The sequence below is a fragment of the Ochlerotatus camptorhynchus genome, unplaced genomic scaffold (assembly GCF_037179485.1).
Source record: "Ochlerotatus camptorhynchus isolate MF236.1 unplaced genomic scaffold, CSIRO-AGI_Acam_v1.1 ptg000667l, whole genome shotgun sequence".
Classification (NCBI taxonomy): domain Eukaryota; kingdom Metazoa; phylum Arthropoda; class Insecta; order Diptera; family Culicidae; genus Ochlerotatus; species Ochlerotatus camptorhynchus.
The window spans coordinates 330,459-340,091 of NW_027041145.1; the positions used below are offsets into that span (position 1 = coordinate 330,459).

Sequence of the window (9,633 nt, forward strand, 5' to 3'; positions counted from 1 at the left end):
CAACCCAATTCCTAGGAGAACTCCAAGGCAATTCAAAGGAGAAATCTCGGGGAATTCGGAGGATGATTTCAAGAAGTTTCTGGGAGAAAAAGAATTCGTAATTCCTTTGGGAGTTTTCGAGGAATTCATGGGGGGTATGCTAAAGAGGATTACAATTACGTTTACATCTGATGAAGCTCCAATTTTGGGCCCCCTCCTCCTTAGCGGATTTTTCTACATGGCTGGTCACCATAAAATGCACTTATGATCTTTCCTTTAACCGGCATTATCCTCGGTGGGTTATGAATTCAGGAAAATCCGAGAACTTCCGGCAACCAAATAACAAAATGTCATACAATTCTGAGACCCTTCGAACCCATTTTATCCGATAGTTAAAAAAAAATCCCCAACACTGTCAAATTAACGCAACGCAACCGGCTCCATTGTGCAGGCAATTGTGAAGGAGAAGAGTGAATTTTCAGAAAATCGTGCATCATAATTTTTAAATTTAAAAATCTAAAACTCTAGTAGCAACATGGTTTTTTACAGAATTTATTTGCCAGATTTTATAAATACATCTACATCGTTCACTCTTTTTTCAATAAACTGTCTTCATAATCAAGTTGATTCCTCCTATCTTCTAACTCTTCGCCATCCGCAACCTGCGCGCTTGGAGGTTCGTTATCCCTGGGTTCCGTTTTCACCTTAACCATTTGCTCTGTCATATCTCGTTTGACTTGTCTTCTTTTGGTGCCCAAACTTCTACAAATTGCCAGTGCCTCATCGCTGTAGACATAATCCGAGTCGAGATTGCTTGCCAAAGTCTGACACTCGCTTCTGCGATGAGCCTTCAGAATAGCATTAGAGGGAAACTCGTCGCCACAGTCACGGCATTTGAGCATGCTTTCCTGGGTACTCGTTATCGGCTCGTGAAACGTGCTGACCTTCGTATGATTCCAGTTCTTTTGGTGGCGTCGAAAATTGAATGTGATATAATTTTGATAGCCACAATCATCACACCTGTAGAGGGTTCGAATAGGATTCCGCTGACGTCCTCCCTTCCTGGTTGTTTTCTTTTCGGGTTTTTTCGGTTTTTGTTTGACGGCGGGTGGTTTGGTCACTTTTGGTTTGATAAACGGTTTAATCAGATGTTTAATCATGTGTAACGGTCGCTTGGTGACTATTTTACTGTAGGCAGAGTGCTTCTGATTTTGTTGGTGTCGTTTAAAATTGAAACAATGTTGGGTGGTGTAGCCACAGTCCTTACAAACGTACGTTGTTGGTCCGGCAAAGCTTCTTGTAGCTTTACCGCGCTTTTTGCCCGGCTGGGTGATGCCATCTGTTCGATCTGAAGTACTATTGAGGTTCTCTTCTAACGACAACGCTTCTGTGAACACTACGGGAATTATGTCTGCTGCCAGCGGTTCTCCCAGTTCTAGCTCCTCTTTAATGGCCACATCCGGTAGAATGTGATCCGTCATTTCCACCGGAATGGGCACCAGGGCGATACTGCTCGGCATTGAAACCGAGGCGGTCAAATTCCTGTTGATCATTTGTCGAAATCCATTCTCCGAATGATATGTGAGCTTTCGGAATACGAACGCTGAATTCAGAGCGGTGAAACACTCGGCACAGATATGCTGCGGAAGGCTGTCTCCGGTGCTGATCTGTAAAAAAAATGAACGAGTGCCAATCATACATTCGCTTCCCCTACTTGAAGTGTTTACGTTTTTTAAATGAAGTACTAGAGTAGAACCAATTTTTTCTTGTTGAGGTCATACAAACTTTTGATGATAAGAACTTATGAATCTACAATAACTACACCGTATTTACCTGCTGCTGGGTGCAGTAAACGAGCATATCATCGATTCGGATATTGCTGATCTGCGAAATCGTCGAGAGCTCGAACTTCTGGAACTCGTCGGAACGTGAGCATATTCGACAGAAGTCATCCATTCCGTGGCAACCAATGGTTTGATTTGAATTCTCCCAATTGAATGCTGCAATTGTGGAACAAGCACAATGTTGAACAATGTTTACGGTTCACTCAAACATAGAATTACTGTTCAGTTCAATATTAATTTGCGAGTATCACCAACATGGACGAACCCACAAAATCGTACTAGACGAAAACAACATTTTTCTTCTTCGTAATGACATAGCAGTGTGCTTTGCTGTCATGTTAGAGCTCTGAGGCGATTACGCACTCCAGAGCTCAGACGACGGCGAAATGACGAGATCCACATTTAGGCCACCCCAAACTGATTGGCGATTCAAATATGACATCCATAATTTTTCCACTGTTTCGCCCTCTCCCCCTGGTGTCACGCCTTTCCTCATATTTTTAGATTCAAATTGATATATTTTTGGCTCAGGGCCTAATATATTTGTGGTATAGATTCAAATGTATTATTCGGTTAATTCAAAGAAAAATATTTTTGAATCAACAACCCGCATAAATCACAACCATACGATTACCACATTAAAAATGGTTTATCTTCCTCTGAAAACCATAATGAGAAAGGTTCAGTCAACTTTAATCAAACCATACCTAGATAAAGTTTTGACCATATTGATTAAGGTTTTCGAAGACCCAAACATATGAACAATGGGTGGTTAAGAACGTTCACCATACGAAATCTCGCTTTTTCTCATACATTTTTAGCAAAACAACTATAGCCTTACCACATCAGAAAAGGTTCTAGTTGGATATGTGAAACTATTTCCATTAACTTTCGAATAAGGTAGTACGGTTTAGAACCAACCATTGTTGTTAACTTCATGATATACTATGAAATGGTATAAATTACTATACTTATTGACGTTATAATAAATACTGTCGTAGCTTATCCGGAATACAGCCATCATGGGTTGTTCTTTAATTTTAATGTGATTTACAAGATTTCTTTTTGTGGACACCTCCCTTGCTCTTGGTAACATGTTTATTGATCTAATATAAAATGAATAGATAAATGAATTTGCCCTGCAAAACAAACTCCATTCCATTTCTGGAAGATAAAAAGGCCCCGGCATAACGTACCTGCTTCGATTTCCTTTTTGGATGATGTGAGCCACCAGCATCGAAATCTCCTTCACATGTAAACCGCTGTTAGCCCTGAATATTTGTGTAGAAAATGCATGCGCTTTTAAGAAATATTTTATGCTTTAAGCTAATATTACCAAGGGTTTTAAAAATAAAATAACGAACAAAACAACACAATGAACTCACGAGCACCGTTTCAATCAAAAGCGTTTTCTTCTGTTTGTACAAATTGTAAAAACATAAAGCAACCATAATCGAAACACGTAAGCGTTGTACAAGTTGTTTACAACTTTTATTCGTAATGTTTTGTAACAGTTCAGTATAGTTGATCAACCGTAACAAAATTTAGCTGAAACATACCAGAAACTGTAACAGTTGAAAGTAGTGTTTCTTTAATGTTTATTACATTCCATAAACCATAACAAAACTATTTTGTGAAAAGTTAACATAGCTAGTAAGGTGTCAGTGAAGTTTGAACTGTTCTAGAAATGGTATTTTTCTATGCGGGAAACCAGTTGTAGAGTAAATATTCTGTTTGTTGATTCTAAAAACCATTCAAACCAAAATATGTTTTTGAAATAGTGATACAATATGTTTGAATCAATAACAAAATACAGTAGGCCCTGAAACAGAAATCCATTTTTCTACATGACACGTACTGTCACATTTTCTAGGACCCCCTCTTCCCTCAAGAGTGAAGTGAACACGGAGTCAGATGTCAGTAGTGTGCTTTGCTATGGTCTTTCATGTCGGTTTGTCGGTGGCGGTAAGCTCCAACTGGTATTTTCCTCGGATTAAATCCCGAGCAAGATTGTCCGGCTGCTTTGACGCCGATATCAGAGTTAATCAACATGATTCTAAGCAAACATTTTGCAGATCATTCAGACAGGGACGGGATTAAAAGTTAATCCGAGTTGGAACTAACCACCATAAATCTATAAATCAATATGCAGAAGGTATGTGCGTGTCATTGATGGCTTGATCATAGACAAACAGACAAAATTTAACACATTGAATATTCCTCACTGTAAAACATCGCCATCTGTTGAGTACACTCCCTTATTCTTCGCTGCACACAGTGTAAATATTTACAATTTTTGACAAAACTCAGGTAATCATGACGCAGTAGGTCCAGGTCTCTTTTTTCATTCGCGATATTGTTGAAGATCAAATGTCATGCGTTACCCTCGTGATTACCTGAGTTTTGTAAAAAAAAAACGTGAATATTTGACATTGTGTGCAGCGAAGAATACAATTGCTGTGGTTATTTTGCTTACCAACGTGTTCGGGGTATCATCCAAAGCATTTGAGGAATAGTTCTATCGTTTGGATTATCGTTATTGTATGGTATTTTTTAGGGCTGTGACGAACAGTAAGCTCAACAGATGGCGGTAGTGTGAATGTCATACGCAAAGGAATTGACTATGCGCGCCACAGGTGGCGGCACTACCAATTAAGATACATTTAAATTTACTACAACTTGCGAGAGTTATGTCTGTTTGTCGCGAGCAGCTTTCAGTCGTATAAGCTGGTGGAAAATCGGCTTGAGAATGTATGGCCAAATTCCCTTTTGATTAAAAATATCAATAATTTTGCTTTATTTATTAACTCTGATTCATTGGTAGAATATTAGCCAAAAGCAAATGTTTGTAAGTTTATAATTCCAAATTTTCAGATGCGCTCATACGTGTTTTAAACCTATTAAATATAACCTATTTTAATAATCATGGATAAAAGGGATCTGCATCAAAGTTTTCCTCGGTTTCAACCTTGACATAATTGGCCTGCATCGAAGCTGCTGCTGCATTCGGAACTCTCGGACGTGGTGGGCTAGTTGATTTTTTAACACAATGTTTGTTCTTCCTGCGTCCACGATATTTCGGACACCATTGTGCGATATGTTGTTGCAGATTGGCACGCTGGGCACCACAATAGGGACATTTGGGACATTTCTCCAGAACAAGTTCCACCTCTATGTCCCGCGTGCTGCATTGCTTATGTTTCCAGGTACTCTGGTGGCGTTCAAAGTGTAACGGCATTAACGAATGATAGCTGCACTCCTCGCATTGTAGCAGTTTCTTGATTTGTTTCTGAGGAGCTCTGTCGTTTGGAATCATTACCCTAATTCCGGCGTGCTTGAAGGATTTATGGTGACGCACAAGGTTACCTTTAAATGATGCCCTATAGTCACACTGTCCGCATTCAAAAACCTTTGAGTGGTATCGCTTGACAACAATGGGTCGTGTTGTAGTTTTAGCTTTGACTGTTTCTTCTACGATTGAGTTTTCCTGCGTTTCCAGTGAAATAATGGAATTTGACGATTCTTCCGTTTCCTGACCTACAGCGGTCATAGGAATGTTTTCTTCGGTTTCCATCTTAATCGTAATCTGAGGCGCTTCTGGTTCAATTATTCGTTTCTCGTTTCTCAAAATCCAAGATGTATATTTTTTGACATAGTTCCGTGGCTTTTTCCTTTCTACATGCAACACTGGGCACCACTTTGCGATATGTTGTGGCAGATTGGCACGCAGTGCACCACAATGGGGACAGTTAGGACATTTTTCTAGAACCTGATTCACCTCGATGTCCTGCGTGTTGTAATTCGTGTGTTTCCACCTCCTCTGATGACGTAAAAAGTTGGCTTGGACAAATGTTTGAAATTTACACTCTCCGCAACAATGCAGCTTTCTGATTGCCTTCTGCGGAGTCTTATCCTTTGGTTCTATGGTCCTGATTCCGGTGTGGTTCCAAGATTGTTGATGCCGCAAAAGGTTGTCTTTGAATGATGCTCTATGATTACATTGTTCACATTCATATATCTTCGTACGGTATTTCACTACAACGGATTGTTCGTCTGCTTCTTCCTCAATGTCTATGACCGTGATTCCGGTGTGGTTCCAACATTTTTGGTGCCGCTTAAGGTTACCTTTGAATGACGCTCTATGTTTGCATTGTTCGCATTCAAACATCTTCGAGTGTTTCTTCTTCACTACAACGGATTGTTCTTCTGGTTCTTGCTCGATGCAATTTTCTTCGATTTTTATTTCCTGCGTTTCCAGTGGTGCCGGTGGTTGGTCGTCAGGAATGGAATCAATTGTGTCTTCCGGTTCCGGTTCAAAAGTTTCAATTGAAAAGTCTTGATTAGGAATTATTGCATCCAGTAGGTTAAGTTCTAGTTCCAAGCTTGTAGCAGTTTCTTCCAGTTGTGTGGGTTGCGCATATTCTAGCAGTTTTCGGAATTCTGTGTCGGCTTCGTAGAATTGCTTCCGAAATAGAAACATTGAATTAAGTACAGATAGACATGCTCCACAGATCTGCTGAGGTAACCGATCGTGAGGACTAATCTGATAAGAAAAGGTTCCAACATTATAATATGATCAATAGACTTATAGAGACGTCTATATTCGGATTTGAAATCGTAACATACCTGCACCTGTAGGCAATACATGATCAGTCCGTCGATTCGTATGTCGCTGATTTGTGATACGGTGTCAATATCAAACTTCTTGAATTCATTGTGTCTGAAACAAGTTCGGCAATACTTTTCCATTTTGAATGTTTGTATGTTTTTGTGCACCTATTTAATGTGGTTTTTAATACGAATCCTCAGAGGATTTCTAATATTTTGAGAAATTTTTAATGATCATGGTTTTGGATTGAATCCTCTTAGGATTGAATAAGGCGAGAGTGACGTACAATGACAATGTATTTACTTCTCACGTCTCATCGTAAATAATCTAGTACTGCTTGTTTATGTTGCGGGTTAATTTTTATTTCTGTCCTTGCACTGTAACTTGTAAGTACCCATTAATCAATTAAATTTGGACAGGTATGGCACAAGAGGGTATTTGTATTGTTAATTGGGTTGTTTAACTTCGAAAAATATACCGATTTTTCTACATCATCTGATAGAGCTTCGTTTTCTGAGCACAACGATGTTTATTTCGATCCCGTGACATTCATCTAGATTTTTAAATCAAGATTTAAAATTTTGATCGTTGACACTAAATCTATTCGTTGACAGCTCGCTCCCATACAAAGTCCCACCAACGGGCGCTAAGATGGTGATTTTTGCTAATGTAGTTAAACTTATTTAAAATAGTTTTAGTGTAACAAAATTGATGACATTTTGGATTTCAGTTCCATTTTTAATGCAGATAACGAATATGTATTTACCTCAATACCCCTAAACAACCCAATTAGTAGCATAGAGGCATAGAGGTAACTCTAAGAGTAGTATACGGAAAAATGAGTCTATGCATTAATGACTATTTTTCAACCACTTTTGAGAGCTTGTTCGGGCTGTCAGAGTGGTTGAATTTTATAGCAAAAAAGTGTATACAATTTAGACATTTCCAGAGAAAACAATCTTTCAACAAAAGTGTCTAAATTGTATTCTCTAGTGGCTGAAAAAAAACTTGGAAACAATTATTTTCCGAAAACGCCGCTGGCTAACAATGATTAACTTTTTCACAGGTAGATACTTTGTTTATAGTATCATTATAATAGACAATTTGATAGTAATTTATAACTTTCCTTAGTAATAATTAGTAATTAGTAATTTATAACTTTCCTTAAACTCCCAAAAGAAGTCGTCATCATCGCCAGCAGTGGGAAGGAATTACTGCTTTCTTCGCGATAGAGTGCTGGAACGAAAACCAAGTTTTCTTCCTATTCCGTTTCCTATATTCTTCCATGATAAAGTTGGAGGAGCTAGTGAGCAGCAGATTCAGCTGTTACAAGTGTTGTCCGGTACAGTTGGACAGGATGTGTGGGATCAGGGGGATCAGGCCAAAGAGATGGCCGATGCAATAGTAAGTATATCTAACAAGGTACATTTCATTATTTAGTAACTTTTGATCTACATTACAGAGGGCTTCCAACGGTGGCACGATCTGGATCGAGTTCAGCGGGCAATGGAACGGCAAGGTCGCCGGACACGTCGAAAGTGGCCGAATTTGAAGTGTCTCTGATGGAGTTAGCCTAGGATGCGAAGCAAGTTTTCGTCGATGTTTCCGCGATATGGAGTACTGGAAAAGTTCCAAAACTGGCACGCCTACGTCACGGAATGGTTGGTTCAAGAGGGGAAGCTGGCAGCAAAAGTCTGAAGATTTCCCCGATATCTGCGTCACCATGTTGAAGTCACGAAGAAATAAGCGTGCCTCATTATTGTTTTTTGCTACTATTTTTAATAAAATGTGATGGAAATATACGAAATCAACCATTTAAAATCGTTCCGGTGTACACAATTTAACCATAGAGGTAACTCTAAGACCACTGGGTCCCGAAGAAAATCATTATTATTTTTGGCTCACTCAGTACCAGAACAACGGTCCCAAGCAGTCCCAAGCTATTTCACTCACCCCTGCACCCCTGAATCCACACACCCCTGATGTTATCTGTCAAACTTTCATAGCGAATCAAAACAAACATAGTGTAGTAATAGAATTTCAACTAGATTAGTTTACGTTAATCGTTTGCTTGGGACCAATAGGCTACTAAAGTGGTGAGCCAATTTAAAATCGTTAGTTTCGTATTGATTGTTGATTATACTAAGTCCGAATAACGGAGTGGAATTCGATCAGTGTTTACTAAAATGACAGGAAAAAGAACATCTGGATTTCCTTCGGAGCTTCGTGCTGGTGAAGAGCTTCGTCCAGGCGGATTTCTTCTGCGCCTGTGATCTGCAGGGCAGCTAGACTGCGTGAGCATGAGTTCATCCTAATAAACATCGAGATTGTAAGTATTTTTTGAATAATATTCATAAAAAAATAAACTAATTTAAAAAGCTTTACAATTTTAATTTTAATATGAAAACAATAATATTTACCATAAGTAAAATAAAGAAGCGAAAAATACATTCTCTCGAATAAACCGTATCTATGCATTGTAGGTATATTTCGATTTTATACTACGGCACGCATAAACCATTTTTAAACTAAGTTTGCATTCTCTCCCGCATAAACGCGAACCATAAATTGACCTTACCTAAAATGGTTAAAAATTGTTTATAATCCCTGCTGAACTTCAACTGAAATGGTTATGGAACTTTACATGAACGTTTAATGATAAAGTTTCAACCTTATGTATTATGGTTTTTTGGAACTGGACCTTACAAATAATGGGTTGTTAAGAACCATTACCGTTCCAAATTCTTGTTTTCTCCATACATTTTCGGAAAGAGAACTATATTAGAACCTTTTAACTTATGGTTTGAGAACTTTAATGGTAATGGTTATGGTAGTCAGTAAGGTCCACGAATGGTTTTGTAACATCGATCAACTTTATGTGGAATATATCGCGAATTGGTTGCCTGTAATTTACTGATTACCAATTCACGATATATTCCACGTAAAGTTGAGCGATAATACAAAACCATTAATGGACCTTACTGACTACCATAACCATTACCATTAATGTTTCTCAAATCATAAGTAAAAACGTTCTTATATAGTTCTCTTTCTGAAAATGTATGGAGAAAACAAGAATTTGGAATGGTAATGGTTCTTAACAACCCATTATTTGTAAGGTCCATTTCCAAAAAACCATAATACATAAGGTTGAAACTTTATCATTAAACGTTCATGTAAAGTTCCATAACCATTTCAGTT

At 38.5% G+C, this 9,633-nt stretch overlaps 2 protein-coding genes across 2 annotated transcripts; both read right to left on the reverse strand.

Moving 5' to 3' along the window:
• Positions 1-552: 552 nt before the first annotated feature.
• Positions 553-2,082, reverse strand: LOC135714587 (uncharacterized). Its single transcript, XM_065237972.1, has 2 exons — positions 1,813-2,082; positions 553-1,646 (listed from the first exon to the last, which is right to left on the reverse strand). Exons 1-2 carry the CDS (start codon positions 1,933-1,935, stop codon positions 567-569), a joined length of 1,203 nt encoding a protein of 400 aa, XP_065094044.1. The 5' UTR covers positions 1,936-2,082; the 3' UTR covers positions 553-566.
• A 2,535-nt stretch (positions 2,083-4,617) lies between these two features.
• Positions 4,618-6,667, reverse strand: LOC135714588 (zinc finger protein 761-like). Its single transcript, XM_065237973.1, has 2 exons — positions 6,450-6,667; positions 4,618-6,366 (listed from the first exon to the last, which is right to left on the reverse strand). The coding sequence occupies exons 1-2, from the start codon at positions 6,570-6,572 to the stop codon at positions 4,747-4,749; spliced, it is 1,743 nt and encodes a 580-aa protein (XP_065094045.1). The 5' UTR covers positions 6,573-6,667; the 3' UTR covers positions 4,618-4,746.
• Positions 6,668-9,633: the final 2,966 nt, after the last annotated feature.

Bases quoted from the DNA above. Each gene is read 5' to 3' on its own strand.
- LOC135714587 (XM_065237972.1), bottom strand. From the start codon at position 1,935: ATGGATGACTTCTGTCGAATATGCTCACGTTCCGACGAGTTCCAGAAG. The intron at 1,647-1,812 runs GTAAATACGGTG...TTTTTTTTACAG, and splicing joins TTTACTGCACCCAGCAGCAG to ATCAGCACCGGAGACAGCCT.
- LOC135714588 (XM_065237973.1), bottom strand. From the start codon at position 6,572: ATGGAAAAGTATTGCCGAACTTGTTTCAGACACAATGAATTCAAGAAG. The intron at 6,367-6,449 runs GTATGTTACGAT...TTTTCTTATCAG, and splicing joins TGTATTGCCTACAGGTGCAG to ATTAGTCCTCACGATCGGTT.